The 18,621-nt window shown below is 41.6% G+C and overlaps 2 protein-coding genes across 9 annotated transcripts in view; both read left to right on the forward strand.

Annotated features, from left to right (window-relative positions):
- Positions 1 to 962: 962 nt before the first annotated feature.
- LOC125770566 (uncharacterized) overlaps positions 963 to 18,621 on the forward strand; it is a 91,164-nt gene continuing 73,505 nt past the window's right edge. For 5 of the 8 annotated variants that reach the window (XM_049440326.1, XM_049440317.1, XM_049440308.1 and 2 more), the window contains exon 1: positions 963 to 3,117. In XM_049440326.1, coding sequence (XP_049296283.1) covers positions 980 to 1,990 — 1,011 coding nt within the window. In that variant the 5' untranslated portion in view covers positions 963 to 979 and the 3' untranslated portion in view covers positions 1,991 to 3,117. Of the gene's footprint in view, positions 3,118 to 8,677; positions 9,409 to 14,822; positions 15,467 to 18,621 lie in introns of those variants that run through there. The other 3 variants (XR_007419222.1, XR_007419224.1, XR_007419223.1) reach the window with 3 other exon arrangements.
- LOC125763968 (uncharacterized) lies at positions 2,078 to 2,962 on the forward strand. The gene is made up of 3 exons (XM_049427719.1): positions 2,078 to 2,406; positions 2,488 to 2,643; positions 2,686 to 2,962. Exons 1-3 carry the CDS (start codon positions 2,078 to 2,080, stop codon positions 2,960 to 2,962), a joined length of 762 nt encoding a protein of 253 aa, XP_049283676.1.

Below are 18,621 nucleotides of genomic sequence, written 5' to 3' on the forward strand. Positions count from 1 at the left end.
ACGGAGAAATTCTAAAGTTCAAAATTTCAGGATGAACACAACATCCATTTTCCACTTCATTCAAGTTATTCATCTGGCTTGGCATAGCTCCACTTACACAACAAGTTTTCATTGATTGAGTATTAGTAACATAGGCAAACACTTTCCCATCTATCATACTCATATAAAAATTAAAAGACACTATCACATCATCTGTGCCACTTAAGATTATTTTTAGAGCCAATGTGGTCAAAATTTGATCATTAATTTCTTTTGCACCCTCTAACACTTCTTTTGTTTCTTTGACAAATTGTACTTCAATTGGCCGGTAAAAACGTACACTTTGAGGTAGTTAATTAAGCCAAATTATATCCTCCTCCTTCGTAGCAAATGAAAGGCGGATAGGACTTAACGCTGATACAAGTAAATGATAATCAGAAATGATGACGCCTTGTTAAGATGCCGGTTTACCTTTCACTACGCGTTACAGATACAGATTATTCTAATGGAATCATACCTAATATGGAATCATACCTGATATGATTCCCTTAAATCTGTACAAGTACGTGTACAAGGTTCAGAGAGATAGGATCGGCTGAGCGTATCTCTCACTGGTGGCAATGATTAGATACAGCAGATCATCGACGCACGCTACCTATCACCGACAGACAGCTGCTGGCGTATCATGCGTTTCGAGCTGCAGGCGAAAACGCACACCGTCGTGACGCTGCCCATCCACCTGGAGAACCAGCAGTACGTGTTTTACCGAGCGAACGAGAACCTTTCGTGCGCGTTAAACCGGGGAAAATGTACAATGCTGACTCAATTTTTCTTGCTTGCGGCTAACGACGATTTCGCCAAAACGCTTCTTTATCACGACGTACCCATGTACTATCGGTACGGTGAACCGACAGCGCGTCAGCGACAACCGTGGCACGAACTTGGCACCAAGCAGTGGATACGTCGCACCCGTACCTCGCACAAAACGGTAGTTGGATGCATGGTGTCCTGCGGTATGCAGCTCTTCGAGCGCTACTGTTTGCGATTGCTACTGTGCTACCGCAAAGGACCAACACCGTTCGAGAATTTGCGCACTGTTGACGGCACAGTGTATGCAACGTTCCAGCAAGCTGTCATCAGAGAAGGACTGTTGCTAGATGATTCCGAGTGGGAACGGGCTCTACAGGAAGCGGCCACATTCCAAATGCCATCCCAATTTCGCCATTTCTTTGCGCTTATTCTCTCACCTGGGATGCCGCAAGAACCGCGCAAGCTGTGGGATATGTACGAAGAGCTATTGTGTGAAGACTTTCGCTTCCACGATCGCGACCGGTATACATCACAACAGTCCGACCTGAATACGTTGCTGATTGACGTCGAACGTTTTCGTGCGCTGCGCGAAATCGATCGGTTTTTGCGACGTACCATTCCGGCAAAGGATTTAACCACCTTTCCCGATATGCCACAGCTGCAGGATTATGAACACGTTGGAGGGCACCTCAGGAACGATGCGAATGAGGTGAACGAGTTCATCACGACCGAACGGGCTTACGCAGTGAACGATCTCGACGAAACTTTGGCCACCCTACACCTACTCAACGACGAGCAGCGTACAGTGTACGACAAAATTACGGCGGCCATTGATCGAGTTCGGATATCGACGAGCACTACAACGGATACGGATGTGAACACCAACTCAACCGGAATCTATAATGCTGAAGACAATCGCTTTTTCTTCCTGGACGGTCCTGGCGGTACGGGCAAATCTTTCGTGCTGGAAAAAGTCCTCGCATACACGCGACGCCAATCAAACATTGCGCTTGCCACTACGGCGAGTGGAATAGCAGCGCTGTTCCTTAGTGGAGGAAGAACGATCCACTCAACGTTTAAGCTTCCGCTCGACTTAAACCGACACTCCACTTGCAACATCCCAGTACAGTCGAAGCGCGCTGAACTCATCCGCCAGGCAACGCTAATCGTGTGGGACGAAGCATCCATGAGCAGCCAATAAGCGTTGGAAGCAGTCGATCGTACCATTCGGGACATAACGGGCGTGCAGCGACCATTTGGCGGCAAGGTGGTACTGCTGTGCGTTAACATGCTGGTACGCACGGCTCCTAACGCGACTCGAGCCAGCGAGCTGCAGGAATTTGCCAATTTTTTGCTGCGTATCGGAGAAGGGCGACACGATACGTTTGCAGGAGCGGACCCATCGTTGGCAAAAATACCGCACGATATGACTGTACCCCGTACGGCGAACTCGGCTCAGGACATCAATAAGCTGATTGCCCGCATCTACCCAGACATGCAACGGAACTGTCAGGATCCAGATCGATTCTTTTCCGATCGTGCGATCCTGTCTCCTTTTAATGTTGACGTTGCTGCCATTAACAACATTGTGATAGATCAGTTACCCGGGCAGGCAAGGTAGTATCGTTCCGTGGACACATTGCTAAACCCGGAGGAGCATGAACACTTACGGATTCCATCCGAATACCTCAACAATAGCGGCATACCACTGCATCGCTTACGGCTGAAGCGATCGACACCGGTGCTGTTGTTGCGAAACCTCAATTCCGACATGGGACTTTGCAACGGAACGCGTCTTCAGATTGTGGACATGAAGACGCATTGCTTGCACGCCAAGATATTGACGGGAAAGCGGTGAGGAACGGACGTGCTGCTGCTACGCATCTACTGTGACAGCAACGACAAGGGCCAACCGTTCCAAATCCACCGCAAACAGTTCCCACAGGTGCAGGTGTGCTTTGCCATGACCATTAATAAAGCACAAGGACAACCACTGAACCATCTGGGCCTCTATCTGCCAAAGGATGTGTTTGCACACGGCCAGCTGTACGTGGCAGTGTCCCGCGTCACGACACGAGCAAATATAGCTGCGCCGATCGCAAATCCTGAACACGACAATCAAGATGGTGTCTCAACGCGAAACATTGTGTATCGAGAAATCATTGACGATTGAACGTGTTCGGGGATTCAGGTAAGAACATTTGGGAACGAAGAAAAAACAAACTGCATTACTATCTGTTTTGTTTTTATTCATATTACAGATACCATGTGTCCTTCGTGCCTTATTGGTCGAGCTTATTGTTGATGGTTGAACGCATTCGGATGGAGGTAAGGAAAAAGAATGAAAGTATCAAATACAAGCAAGAAGTAATTGTGAACCTTTTTTCCTCATCGATTACAGTTAATAATTTGTTCGCCCTCATCGAGTTTTCGGACGCCCTCAATCATCGGATTCAGACGCATTCGCGTGTTGGTAGGTGAAAAGAAGAAATACAAATCTAAGAAAAAAAAACTTTATATCCTACTAACTAACTTTTTTTATTAATCCTACTACAGTTATCAAATTTGTCTGTGCCTCATGCCTCACTACATTGAATGATGATGCTGGAACGCGTTCGTATGTTGGTAAGAGAAAAAAGGAACGAAAACCAGTCCGTTTTAAAATATTGCATTACCAAGTAGCTCTAACCTCTCCTACCTACAGGTAATAATTTGACTATTTGTCGACGAACCAGCTTCAACCCAAGGATGAATGGATTCGCCCAATTTATGACGACCCAAATAATAGGTAAGTTATACATTTCTTCACACACAAATAATATGCATACAACATACGCCTAATTTTTTTTGCTTACACAATTTGCTCTTTCCAGGACAACTAATTCAACTTTCTACTCTGATTCAGCTATCACCACATGTTGGAGTGTTTTCTTTTATCAGGTATCATATTTTTTCCTTTTTAATCATTTCACCGTTCTATTCAAAATTTGCAACATATTTACAATTCCATTTTCCATAGCTTTCAGAAGCTGAACGGGACCTTATCGCGGATGCTGCAACGAGCAAGTGGATATTCATCACACATCAAGCATAAAACAGAGGCGAAGACAACTGACATTCATCGTAACCAGTAAAACATAATGTACGTATCGTCGTTATCCATACCTACCATTGGTGTTATTCACTTATTAATTTTTTCTTTTTTTATTTATTTCATGTCGCCGCATCACTTTGGGAGCACGCGAACAAACAACATGCAGCAGCGGTGTCAATCAAGAGCATTAAGTAGCAGCATCGGGATAGACCTCTGGAAACTACATCACGGGACTGTAACTGTTAACGTACGTATGCACATATTGTACGCAACACTATTACACATTTACTAATACACTACTCTGCTTTTAGAGACACCGGGATCGGTATCGGAGTATCATCACAACAATTGCCAAAGATGTCGCAACAAATATATCGTTGGTGCTCACAAGTACCGTATCTTCTTTGTGCGGGTGAACACCAAGGAGCGGATTGATGCAACCGAAATAGAAAGTTCTACACGACAGCATTGCACAAAACATTTTTGCAATTGCGATGTAGGCAAGCGCAAAGTGTAAAATAAGCGTATTATGTAACCTTTTATGCATTGCGCTAAGAAAGTTAGGTTAGATTTTGTTTCACTCTCATTCTAATACATAAGGTTGCAAAACTATTATTTAACTTTAAAGATTCTAACCGTATTTAAACGATAATTTATAATACACACAAAACAACCATTAATTAATTATTAAGTTAACACACTTACCACACGAAACCAAAAGTCACGTCGGACAACGGATAGTTCACGAGAGCTCACATTTATAAAGCAAACGCTTATAAATGTTGATGCTGTTGAGTGACTATCCGGGGTCCGACGTATCTTGGAAGTTTTGTGATGTGTTTTTTTATATGCTTATTATTATATTTTTACGATTTAATAATTGGAGCACATATGGCCGCTTTTATTTTTTTTTTAACGAACAACATCAAATTGCGCTCTCACGCTTACATGTCAATGAAGAAATGGTTGTCGTACTGTGTCAGCTCATACGTTAAAAACTCAATGATGTACGAACACACACAAACAATCAATTTTGTATCTTTAATAATTAAATAATAGTTTTGCAACCTTACTCACTGTTCATTTTAATTTTTTTTCATGTTGAATAGCATTAATTATTAACACAGTTTCAACACTTTACTCTAAAACCCCACATACTACACTAACCGCTAATGCCAATTTATTTATTTAAGAAACAAATAACTTACAGCACTAATTGGTTATTATATTGATATTTATTGTAGCTATTTTGTTTTACATATGATTCGTTATTTTATTTCTACTTTGTTCATTATAAATAACTTATTTTATTCTTTTTACACTGCGTTAATTTTTCAAAAATTAACTGCAACATTGCTCTGCATCGAAAAGGGTGACCATGGCGTTCCGAAAGCATCGAAAGTGCCCTTTTTTTATCAAACCGCTCAGCACACGAAACCAAGAGTCACGTCGGACAACGGATAGTTCACGAGGGCTCACATTTATAATGCAAACCCTTATAAATGTTGATGCTGTTCAGTGACTATCCGGGGTCGACGTGTCTTGGAAGTTGCGTGATGCATCTGTTTTAATAATAGACGTTACATGAGTAAAAACGCATGGTCACCCTTTTTCGTAACTATTTACATTTATTCTTATTTATTTCTTTTTACATTAAATTATATTTTTTTTTACCCAACTTGCATCTAAATTGTACCAGATTTACTCTTTAAATTTAAAACCAATCAGTGTTATAAGTTATTTGTAGACTCAACATTTTCGTTAAACTTTATTTAAAGTTGGAGACATCAAATTTTAAGGTATCGACATTCTATTATTAGTATTAGGATCTTATAGGTAGGCAAAACAAAATCGAGATCACAGTTACCTTTGAAAAAATATTGGTATCTACCGTCGCCCACTACCTGAGGTAATGGAGGTGCCTGGTCCTTATAGACAAGTATTGTAACAATATCTAAAGATATTCGCTTGTATTATAGTTCAGTCGTGTTCAGTAGTTGGATGAAGACTAACTATTGCTAAAGATATTGATATCATTTGCAAAACTTCCAAAACCTCTTTAAACCTTCAACAACATGTGCAAAACTAATATTTAGCGTATGTAATACAGCCTTCTTCTCCAAGCCCTGCACTGTCCTGTCCATCGGAATCAGAACTTAGTTCCTGATGTTGCTGATCATTGGACCGTGTGGTCATACTAGTGCTTGCTAAATTTGTTTCAGTATTTCAGACGCTCTAAAAACCGCATCCAGCAATGTAACGGAGAAATTCTAAAGTTCAAAATTTCAGGATGAACACAACATCCATTTTCCACTTCATTCAAGTTATTCATCTGGCTTGGCATAGCTCCACTTACACAACAAGTTTTCATTGATTGAGTATTAGTAACATAGGCAAACACTTTCCCATCTATCATACTCATATAAAAATTAAAAGACACTATCACATCATCTGTGCCACTTAAGATTATTTTTAGAGCCAATGTGGTCAAAATTTGATCATTAATTTCTTTTGCACCCTCTAACACTTCTTTTGTTTCTTTGACAAATTGTACTTCAATTGGCCGGTAAAAACGTACACTTTGAGGTAGTTAATTAAGCCAAATTATATTCTCCTCCTTCGTAGCAAATGAAAGGCGGATAGGACTTAACACTGATACAAGTAAATGATAATCAGAAATGATGACGCCTTGTTAAGATGCCGGTTTACCTTTCACTACGCGTTACAGATACAGATTATTCTAATGGAATCATACCTAATATGGAATCATACCTGATATGATTCCCTTAAATCTGTACAAGTACGTGTACAAGGTTCAGAGAGATAGGATCGGCTGAGCGTATCTCTCACTGGTGGCAATGATTAGATACAGCAGATCATCGACGCACGCTACCTATCACCGACAGACAGCTGCTGGCGTATCATGCGTTTCGAGCTGCAGGCGAAAACGCACACCGTCGTGACGCTGCCCATCCACCTGGAGAACCAGCAGTACGTGTTTTACCGAGCGAACGAGAACCTTTCGTGCGCGTTAAACCGGGGAAAATGTACAATGCTGACTCAATTTTTCTTGCTTGCGGCTAACGACGATTTCGCCAAAACGCTCCTTTATCACTACGTACCCATGTACTATCGGTACGGTGAACCGACAGCGCGTCAGCGACAACCGTGGCACGAACTTGGCACCAAGCAGTGGATACGTCGCACCCGTACCTCGCACAAAACGGTAGTTGGACGCATGGTGTCCTGCGGAATGCAGCTCTTGGAGCGCTACTGTTTGCGATTGCTACTGTGCTACCGCAAAGGACCAACATCGTTCGAGAATTTGCGCACTGTTGACGGCACAGTGTATGCAACGTTCCAGCAAGCTGTCATCAGAGAAGGACTGTTGCTAGATGATTCCGAGTGGGAACGGGCTCTACAGGAAGCGGCCACATTCCAAATGCCATCCCAATTTCGCCATTTCTTTGCGCTTATTCTCTCACCTGGGATGCCGCAAGAACCGCGCAAGCTGTGGGATATGTACGAAGAGCTATTGTGTGAAGACTTTCGCTTCCACGATCGCGACCGGTATACATCACAACAGTCCGACCTGAATACGTTGCTGATTGACGTCGAACGTTTTCGTGCGCTGCGCGAAATCGATCGGTTTTTGCGACGTACCATTCCGGCAAAGGATTTAACCACCTTTCCCGATATGCCACAGCTGCAGGATTATGAACACGTTGGAGGGCACCTCAGGAACGATGCGAATGAGGTGAACGAGTTCATCACGACCGAACGGGCTTACGCAGTGAACGATCTCGACGAAACTTTGGCCACCCTACACCTACTCAACGACGAGCAGCGTACAGTGTACGACAAAATTACGGCGGCCATTGATCGAGTTCGGATATCGACGAGCACTACAACGGATACGGATGTGAACACCAACTCAACCGGAATCTATAATGCTGAAGACAATCGCTTTTTCTTCCTGGACGGTCCTGGCGGTACGGGCAAATCTTTCGTGCTGGAAAAAGTCCTCGCATACACGCGACGCCAATCAAACATTGCGCTTGCCACTACGGCGAGTGGAATAGCAGCGCTGTTCCTTAGTGGAGGAAGAACGATCCACTCAACGTTTAAGCTTCCGCTCGACTTAAACCGACACTCCACTTGCAACATCCCAGTACAGTCGAAGCGCGCTGAACTCATCCGCCAGGCAACGCTAATCGTGTGGGACGAAGCATCCATGAGCAGCCAATAAGCGTTGGAAGCAGTCGATCGTACCATTCGGGACATAACGGGCGTGCAGCGACCATTTGGCGGCAAGGTGGTACTGCTGTGCGTTAACATGCTGGTACGCACGGCTCCTAACGCGACTCGAGCCAGCGAGCTGCAGGAATTTGCCAATTTTTTGCTGCGTATCGGAGAAGGGCGACACGATACGTTTGCAGGAGCGGACCCATCGTTGGCAAAAATACCGCACGATATGACTGTACCCCGTACGGCGAACTCGGCTCAGGACATCAATAAGCTGATTGCCCGCATCTACCCAGACATGCAACGGAACTGTCAGGATCCAGATCGATTCTTTTCCGATCGTGCGATCCTGTCTCCTTTTAATGTTGACGTTGCTGCCATTAACAACATTGTGATAGATCAGTTACCCGGGCAGGCAAGGTAGTATCGTTCCGTGGACACATTGCTAAACCCGGAGGAGCATGAACACTTACGGATTCCATCCGAATACCTCAACAATAGCGGCATACCACTGCATCGCTTACGGCAGAAGCGATCGACACCGGTGCTGTTGTTGCGAAACCTCAATTCCGACATGGGACTTTGCAACGGAACGCGTCTTCAGATTGTGGACATGAAGACGCATTGCTTGCACGCCAAGATATTGACGGGAAAGCGGTGAGGAACGGACGTGCTGCTGCTACGCATCTACTGTGACAGCAACGACAAGGGCCAACCGTTCCAAATCCACCGCAAACAGTTCCCACAGGTGCAGGTGTGCTTTGCCATGACCATTAATAAAGCACAAGGACAACCACTGAACCATCTGGGCCTCTATCTGCCAAAGGATGTGTTTGCACACGGCCAGCTGTACGTGGCAGTGTCCCGCGTCACGACACGAGCAAATATAGCTGCGCCGATCGCAAATCCTGAACACGACAATCAAGATGGTGTCTCAACGCGAAACATTGTGTATCGAGAAATCATTGACGATTGAACGTGTTCGGGGATTCAGGTAAGAACATTTGGGAACGAAGAAAAAACAAACTGCATTACTATCTGTTTTGTTTTTATTCATATTACAGATACCATGTGTCCTTCGTGCCTTATTGGTCGAGCTTATTGTTGATGGTTGAACGCATTCGGATGGAGGTAAGGAAAAAGAATGAAAGTATCAAATACAAGCAAGAAGTAATTGTGAACCTTTTTTCCTCATCGATTACAGTTAATAATTTGTTCGCCCTCATCGAGTTTTCGGACGCCCTCAATCATCGGATTCAGACGCATTCGCGTGTTGGTAGGTGAAAAGAAGAAATACAAATCTAAGAAAAAAAAACTTTATATCCTTCCTTTTTATTTCAGCCCGAAAACAAAAATAAACTTTGACCAAGTTCATCGATCGAGACTTTCGGATAATTCGGACGCATTCCAATGTAGGTAAATAGAAAGAGAAAAAATAAGAAATTTAATAACAAAATAACTAACTTTTTTTATTAATCCTACTACAGTTATCAAATTTGTCTGTGCCTCATGCCTCACTACATTGAATGATGATGCTGGAACGCGTTCGTATGTTGGTAAGAGAAAAAAGGAACGAAAACCAGTCCGTTTTAAAATATTGCATTACCAAGTAGCTCTAACCTCTCCTACCTACAGGTAATAATTTGACTATTTGTCGACGAACCAGCTTCAACCCAAGGATGAATGGATTCGCCCAATTTATGACGACCCAAATAATAGGTAAGTTATACATTTCTTCACACACAAATAATATGCATACAACATACGCCTAATTTTTTTTGCTTACACAATTTGCTCTTTCCAGGACAACTAATTCAACTTTCTACTCTGATTCAGCTATCACCACATGTTGGAGTGTTTTCTTTTATCAGGTATCATATTTTTTCCTTTTTAATCATTTCACCGTTCTATTCAAAATTTGCAACATATTTACAATTCCATTTTCCATAGCTTTCAGAAGCTGAACGGGACCTTATCGCGGATGCTGCAACGAGCAAGTGGATATTCATCACACATCAAGCATAAAACAGAGGCGAAGACAACTGACATTCATCGTAACCAGTAAAACATAATGTACGTATCGTCGTTATCCATACCTACCATTGGTGTTATTCACTTATTAATTTTTTCTTTTTTTATTTATTTCATGTCGCCGCATCACTTTGGGAGCACGCGAACAAACAACATGCAGCAGCGGTGTCAATCAAGAGCATTAAGTAGCAGCATCGGGACAGACCTCTGGAAACTACATCACGGGACTGTAACTGTTAACGTACGTATGCACATATTGTACGCAACACTATTACACATTTACTAATACACTACTCTGCTTTTAGAGACACCGGGATCGGTATCGGAGTATCATCACAACAATTGCCAAAGATGTCGCAACAAATATATCGTTGGTGCTCACAAGTACCGTATCTTCTTTGTGCGGGTGAACACCAAGGAGTGGATTGATGCAACCGAAATAGAAAGTTCTACACGACAGCATTGCACAAAACATTTTTGCAATTGCGATGTAGGCAAGCGCAAAGTGTAAAATAAGCGTATTATGTAACCTTTTATGCATTGCGCTAAGAAAGTTAGGTTAGATTTTGTTTCACTCTCATTCTAATACATAAGGTTGCAAAACTATTATTTAACTTTAAAGATTCTAACCGTATTTAAACGATAATTTATAATACACACAAAACAACCATTAATTAATTATTAAGTTAACACACTTACCACACGAAACCAAAAGTCACGTCGGACAACGGATAGTTCACGAGAGCTCACATTTATAAAGCAAACGCTTATAAATGTTGATGCTGTTGAGTGACTATCCGGGGTCCGACGTATCTTGGAAGTTTTGTGATGTGTTTTTTTATATGCTTATTATTATATTTTTACGATTTAATAATTGGAGCACATATGGCCGCTTTTATTTTTTTTTTAACGAACAACATCAAATTGCGCTCTCACGCTTACATGTCAATGAAGAAATGGTTGTCGTACTGTGTCAGCTCATACGTTAAAAACTCAATGATGTACGAACACACACAAACAATCAATTTTGTATCTTTAATAATTAAATAATAGTTTTGCAACCTTACTCACTGTTCATTTTAATTTTTTTTCATGTTGAATAGCATTAATTATTAACACAGTTTCAACACTTTACTCTAAAACCCCACATACTACACTAACCGCTAATGCCAATTTATTTATTTAAGAAACAAATAACTTACAGCACTAATTGGTTATTATATTGATATTTATTGTAGCTATTTTGTTTTACATATGATTCGTTATTTTATTTCTACTTTGTTCATTATAAATAACTTATTTTATTTTTTTTACACTGCGTTAATTTTTCAAAAATTAACTGCAACATTGCTCTGCATCGAAAAGGGTGACCATGGCGTTCCGAAAGCATCGAAAGTGCGCTTTTTTTATCAAACCGCTCAGCACACGAAACCAAGAGTCACGTCGGACAACGGATAGTTCACGAGGGCTCACATTTATAATGCAAACCCTTATAAATGTTGATGCTGTTCAGTGACTATCCGGGGTCGACGTGTCTTGGAAGTTGCGTGATGCATCTGTTTTAATAATAGACGTTACATGAGTAAAAACGCATGGTCACCCTTTTTCGTAACTATTTACATTTATTCTTATTTATTTCTTTTTACATTAAATTATATTTTTTTTTACCCAACTTGCATCTAAATTGTACCAGATTTACTCTTTAAATTTAAAACCAATCAGTGTTATAAGTTATTTGTAGACTCAACATTTTCGTTAAACTTTATTTAAAGTTGGAGACATCAAATTTTAAGGTATCGACATTCTATTATTAGTATTAGGATCTTATAGGTAGGCAAAACAAAATCGAGATCACAGTTACCTTTGAAAAAATATTGGTATCTACCGTCGCCCACTACCTGAGGTAATGGAGGTGCCTGGTCCTTATAGACAAGTATTGTAACAATATCTAAAGATATTCGCTTGTATTATAGTTCAGTCGTGTTCAGTAGTTGGATGAAGACTAACTATTGCTAAAGATATTGATATCATTTGCAAAACTTCCAAAACCTCTTTAAACCTTCAACAACATGTGCAAAACTAATATTTAGCGTATGTAATACAGCCTTCTTCTCCAAGCCCTGCACTGTCCTGTCCATCGGAATCAGAACTTAGTTCCTGATGTTGCTGATCATTGGACCGTGTGGTCATACTAGTGCTTGCTAAATTTGTTTCAGTATTTCAGACGCTCTAAAAACCGCATCCAGCAATGTAACGGAGAAATTCTAAAGTTCAAAATTTCAGGATGAACACAACATCCATTTTCCACTTCATTCAAGTTATTCATCTGGCTTGGCATAGCTCCACTTACACAACAAGTTTTCATTGATTGAGTATTAGTAACATAGGCAAACACTTTCCCATCTATCATACTCATATAAAAATTAAAAGACACTATCACATCATCTGTGCCACTTAAGATTATTTTTAGAGCCAATGTGGTCAAAATTTGATCATTAATTTCTTTTGCACCCTCTAACACTTCTTTTGTTTCTTTGACAAATTGTACTTCAATTGGCCGGTAAAAACGTACACTTTGAGGTAGTTAATTAAGCCAAATTATATTCTCCTCCTTCGTAGCAAATGAAAGGCGGATAGGACTTAACACTGATACAAGTAAATGATAATCAGAAATGATGACGCCTTGTTAAGATGCCGGTTTACCTTTCACTACGCGTTACAGATACAGATTATTCTAATGGAATCATACCTAATATGGAATCATACCTGATATGATTCCCTTAAATCTGTACAAGTACGTGTACAAGGTTCAGAGAGATAGGATCGGCTGAGCGTATCTCTCACTGGTGGCAATGATTAGATACAGCAGATCATCGACGCACGCTACCTATCACCGACAGACAGCTGCTGGCGTATCATGCGTTTCGAGCTGCAGGCGAAAACGCACACCGTCGTGACGCTGCCCATCCACCTGGAGAACCAGCAGTACGTGTTTTACCGAGCGAACGAGAACCTTTCGTGCGCGTTAAACCGGGGAAAATGTACAATGCTGACTCAATTTTTCTTGCTTGCGGCTAACGACGATTTCGCCAAAACGCTCCTTTATCACGACGTACCCATGTACTATCGGTACGGTGAACCGACAGCGCGTCAGCGACAACCGTGGCACGAACTTGGCACCAAGCAGTGGATACGTCGCACCCGTACCTCGCACAAAACGGTAGTTGGATGCATGGTGTCCTGCGGTATGCAGCTCTTCGAGCGCTACTGTTTGCGATTGCTACTGTGCTACCGCAAAGGACCAACACCGTTCGAGAATTTGCGCACTGTTGACGGCACAGTGTATGCAACGTTCCAGCAAGCTGTCATCAGAGAAGGACTGTTGCTAGATGATTCCGAGTGGGAACGGGCTCTACAGGAAGCGGCCACATTCCAAATGCCCTCCCAATTTCGCCATTTCTTTGCGCTTATTCTCTCACCACCTTGCTCAAAGGATTTAACCACCTTTCCCGATATGCCATAGCTGCAGGATTATGAACACGTTGGAGAGCACATCAGGAACGATGCGAATGAGGTGAACGAGTTCATCACGACCGAACGGGCTTACGCAGTGAACGATCTCGACGAAACTTTGGCCACCCTACACCTACTCAACGACGAGCAGCGTACAGTGTACGACAAAATTACGGCGGCCATTGATCGAGTTCGGATATCGACGAGCACTACAACGGATACGGATGTGAACACCAACTCAACCGGAATCTATAATGCTGAAGACAATCGCTTTTTCTTCCTGGACGGTCCTGGCGGTACGGGCAAATCTTTCGTGCTGGAAAAAGTCTTCGCATACACGCGACGCCAATCAAACATTGCGCTTGCCACTACGGCGAGTGGAATAGCAGCGCTGTTCCTTAGTGGAGGAAGAACGATCCACTCAACGTTTAAGCTTCCGCTCGACTTAAACCGACACTCCACTTGCAACATCCCAGTACAGTCGAAGCGCGCTGAACTCATCCGCCAGGCAACGCTAATCGTGTGGGACGAAGCATCCATGAGCAGCCAATAAGCGTTGGAAGCAGTCGATCGTACCATTCGGGACATAACGGGCGTGCAGCGACCATTTGGCGGCAAGGTGGTACTGCTGTCCGGTGACTTCCGTCAAATTTTGCCCATCGTACCAAAGGGTAATGATGCACAAATAATCAACGAGTGCATCAAACGGAGCACACTATGGTCCCTCTGCACGACGCTACGGCTGTGCGTTAACATGCTGGTACGCACGGCTCCTAACGCGACTCGAGCCAGCGAGCTGCAGGAATTTGCCAATTTTTTGCTGCGTATCGGAGAAGGGCGACACGATACGTTTGCAGGAGCGGACCCATCGTTGGCAAAAATACCGCACGATATGGCTGTACCCCGTACGGAGAACTCGGCTCAGGACATCAATAAGCTGATTGCCCGCATCTACCCAGACATGCAACGGAACTGTCAGGATCCAGATCGATTCTTTTCCGATCGTGCGATCCTGTCTCCATTTAATGTTGACGTTGCTGCCATTAACAACATTGTGATGGATCAGTTACCCGGGCAGGCAAGGTAGTATCGTTCCGTAGACACGTTGGTAAACCCGGAGGAGCATGAACACTTACGGATTCCATCCGAATACCTCAACAATAGCGGCATACCACTGCATCGCTTACGGCTGAAGCGATCGACACCGGTGCTGTTGTTGCGAAACCTCAATTCCGACATGGGACTTTGCAACGGAACGCGTCTTCAGATTGTGGACATGAAGACGCATTGCTTGCACGCCAAGATATTGACGGGAAAGCGGTGAGGAACGGACGTGCTGCTGCTACGCATCTACTGTGACAGCAACGACAAGGGCCAACCGTTCCAAATCCACCGCAAACAGTTCCCACAGGTGCAGGTGTGCTTTGCCATGACCATTAATAAAGCACAAGGACAACCACTGAACCATCTGGGCCTCTATCTGCCAAAGGATGTGTTTGCACACGGCCAGCTGTACGTGGCAGTGTCCCGCGTCACGACACGAGCAAATATAGCTGCGCCGATCGCAAATCCTGAACACGACAATCAAGATGGTGTCTCAACGCGAAACATTGTGTATCGAGAAATCATTGACGATTGAACGTGTTCGGGGATTCAGGTAAGAACATTTGGGAACGAAGAAAAAACAAACTGCATTACTATCTGTTTTGTTTTTATTCATATTACAGATACCATGTGTCCTTCGTGCCTTATTGGTCGAGCTTATTGTTGATGGTTGAACGCATTCGGATGGAGGTAAGGAAAAAGAATGAAAGTATCAAATACAAGCAAGAAGTAATTGTGAACCTTTTTTCCTCATCGATTACAGTTAATAATTTGTTCGCCCTCATCGAGTTTTCGGACGCCCTCAATCATCGGATTCAGACGCATTCGCGTGTTGGCAGGTGAAAAGAAGAAATACAAATCTAAGAAAAAAAAACTTTATATCCTTCCTTTTTATTTCAGCCCGAAAACAAACATAAACTTTGACCAAGTTCATCGATCGAGACTTTCGGATAATTCGGACGCATTCCAATGTAGGTAAGTAGAAAGAGAAAAAATAAGAAATTTAATAACAAAATAACTAACTTTTTTTATTAATCCTACTACAGTTATCAAAAATGTCTGTGCCTCATGCCTCACTACATTCAATGATGATGCTGGAACGCGTTCGTATGTTGGTAAGTGAAAAAAGGAACGAAAACTAGTCCGTTTTAAAATATTTCATTACCAAGTAGCTCTAACCTCTCCTACCTACAGGTAATAATTTGACTATTTGTCGACGAACCAGCTTCAACCCAAGGATGAATGGATTCGCCCAATTTATGACGACCCAAATAATAGGTAAGTTATACATTTCTTCACACACAAATAATATGCATACAACATACGCCTAATTTTTTTTGCTTACACAATTTGCTCTTTCCAGGACAACTAATTCAACTTTCTACTCTGATTCAGCTATCACCACATGTTGGAGTGTTTTCTTTTATCAGGTATCATATTTTTTCCTTTTTAATCATTTCACCGTTCTATTCAAAATTTGCAACATATTTACAATTCCATTTTCCATAGCTTTCAGAAGCTGAACGGGACCTTATCGCGGATGCTGCAACGAGCAAGTGGATATTCATCACACATCAAGCATAAAACAGAGGCGAAGACAACTGACATTCATCGTAACCAGTAAAACATAATGTACGTATCGTCGTTATCCATACCTACCATTGGTGTTATTCACTTATTAATTTTTTCTTTTTTTTTATTTATTTCATGTCGCCGCATCACTTTGGGAGCACGCGAACAAACAACATGCAGCAGCGGTGTCAATCAAGAGCATCAAGTAGCAGCATCGGGACAGACCTCTGGAAACTACATCACGGGACTGTGACTGTTAACGTACGTATGCACATATTGTACGCAACACTATTACACATTTACTAATACACTACTCTGCTTTTAGAGACACCGGGATCGGTATCGGAGTATCATCACAACAATTGCCAAAGATGTCGCAACAAATATATCGTTGGTGCTCACAAGTACCGTATCTTCTTTGTGCGGGTGAACACCAAGGAGCGGATTGATGCAACCGAAACAGAAAGTTCTACACGACAGCATTGCACAAAACATTTTTGCAATTGCGATGTAGCCAAGCGCAAAGTGTAAAATAAGCGTATTATGTAACCTTTTATGCATTGCGCTAAGAAAGTTAGGTTAGATTTTGTTTCACTCTCATTCTAATACATAAGGTTGCAAAACTATTATTTAACTTTAAAGATTCTAACCGTATTTAAACGATAATTTATAATACACACAAAACAACCATTAATTAATTATTAAGTTAACACACTTACCACACGAAACCAAAAGTCACGTCGGACAACGGATAGTTCACGAGAGCTCACATTTATAAAGCAAACGCTTATAAATGTTGATGCTGTTGAGTGACTATCCGGGGTCCGACGTATCTTGGAAGTTTTGTGATGTGTTTTTTTATATGCTTATTATTATATTTTTACGATTTAATAATTGGAGCACATATGGCCGCTTTTATTTTTTTTTTAACGAACAACATCAAATTGCGCTCTCACGCTTACATGTCAATGAAGAAATGGTTGTCGTACTGTGTCAGCTCATACGTTAAAAACTCAATGATGTACGAACACACACAAACAATCAATTTTGTATCTTTAATAATTAAATAATAGTTTTGCAACCTTACTCACTGTTCATTTTAATTTTTTTTCATGTTGAATAGCATTAATTATTAACACAGTTTCAACACTTTACTCTAAAACCCCACATACTACACTAACCGCTAATGCCAATTTATTTATTTAAGAAACAAATAACTTACAGCACTAATTGGTTATTATATTGATATTTATTGTAGCTATTTTGTTTTACATATGATTCGTTATTTTATTTCTACTTTGTTCATTATAAATAACTTATTTTATTTTTTTTACACTGCGTTAATTTTTCAAAAATTAACTGCAACATTGCTCTGCATCGAAAAGGGTGACCATGGCGTTCCGAAAGCATCGAAAGTGCGCTTTTTTTATCAAACCGCTCAGCACACGAAACCAAGAGTCACGTCGGACAACGGATAGTTCACGAGGGCTCACATTTATAATGCAAACCCTTATAAATGTTGATGCTGTTCAGTGACTATCCGGGGTCGACGTGTCTTGGAAGTTGCGTGATGCATCTGTTTTAATAATAGACGTTACATGAGTAAAAACGCATGGTCACCCTTTTTCGTAACTATTTACATTTATTCTTATTTATTTCTTTTTACATTAAATTATATTTTTTTTTACCCAACTTGCATCTAAATTGTACCAGATTTACTCTTTAAATTTAAAACCAATCAGTGTTATAAGTTATTTGTAGACTCAACATTTTCGTTAAACTTTATTTAAAGTTGGAGACATCAAATTTTAAGGTATCGACATTCTATTATTAGTATTAGGATCTTATAGGTAGGCAAAACAAAATCGAGATCACAGTTACCTTTGAAAAAATATTGGTATCTACCGTCGCCCACTACCTGAGGTAATGGAGGTGCCTGGTCCTTATAGACAAGTATTGTAACAATATCTAAAGATATTCGCTTGTATTATAGTTCAGTCGTGTTCAGTAGTTGGATGAAGACTAACTATTGCTAAAGATATTGATATCATTTGCAAAACTTCCAAAACCTCTTTAAACCTTCAACAACATGTGCAAAACTAATATTTAGCGTATGTAATACAGCCTTCTCCTCCAAGCCCTGCACTGTCCTGTCCATCGGAATCAGAACTTAGTTCCTGATGTTGCTGATCATTGGACCGTGTGGTCATACTAGTGCTTGCTAAATTTGTTTCAGTATTTCAGACGCTCTAAAAACCGCATCCAGCAATGTA

The sequence above is a fragment of the Anopheles funestus genome, chromosome X, assembly GCF_943734845.2.
Source record: "Anopheles funestus chromosome X, idAnoFuneDA-416_04, whole genome shotgun sequence".
Lineage (NCBI taxonomy): Eukaryota > Metazoa > Arthropoda > Insecta > Diptera > Culicidae > Anopheles > Anopheles funestus.

What these genes read in the sequence shown, in the direction of transcription:
- LOC125763968 (XM_049427719.1), top strand. Translation starts at nt 2,078, where the DNA reads ATGCTGGTACGCACGGCTCCTAACGCGACTCGAGCCAGCGAGCTGCAG. An exon ending in CAGTTACCCGGGCAGGCAAG is followed by an intron (nt 2,407 to 2,487) that starts GTAGTATCGTTC and finishes CCTCAACAATAG; the next exon opens with CGGCATACCACTGCATCGCT. An exon ending in AAGATATTGACGGGAAAGCG is followed by an intron (nt 2,644 to 2,685) that starts GTGAGGAACGGA and finishes CTACTGTGACAG; the next exon opens with CAACGACAAGGGCCAACCGT.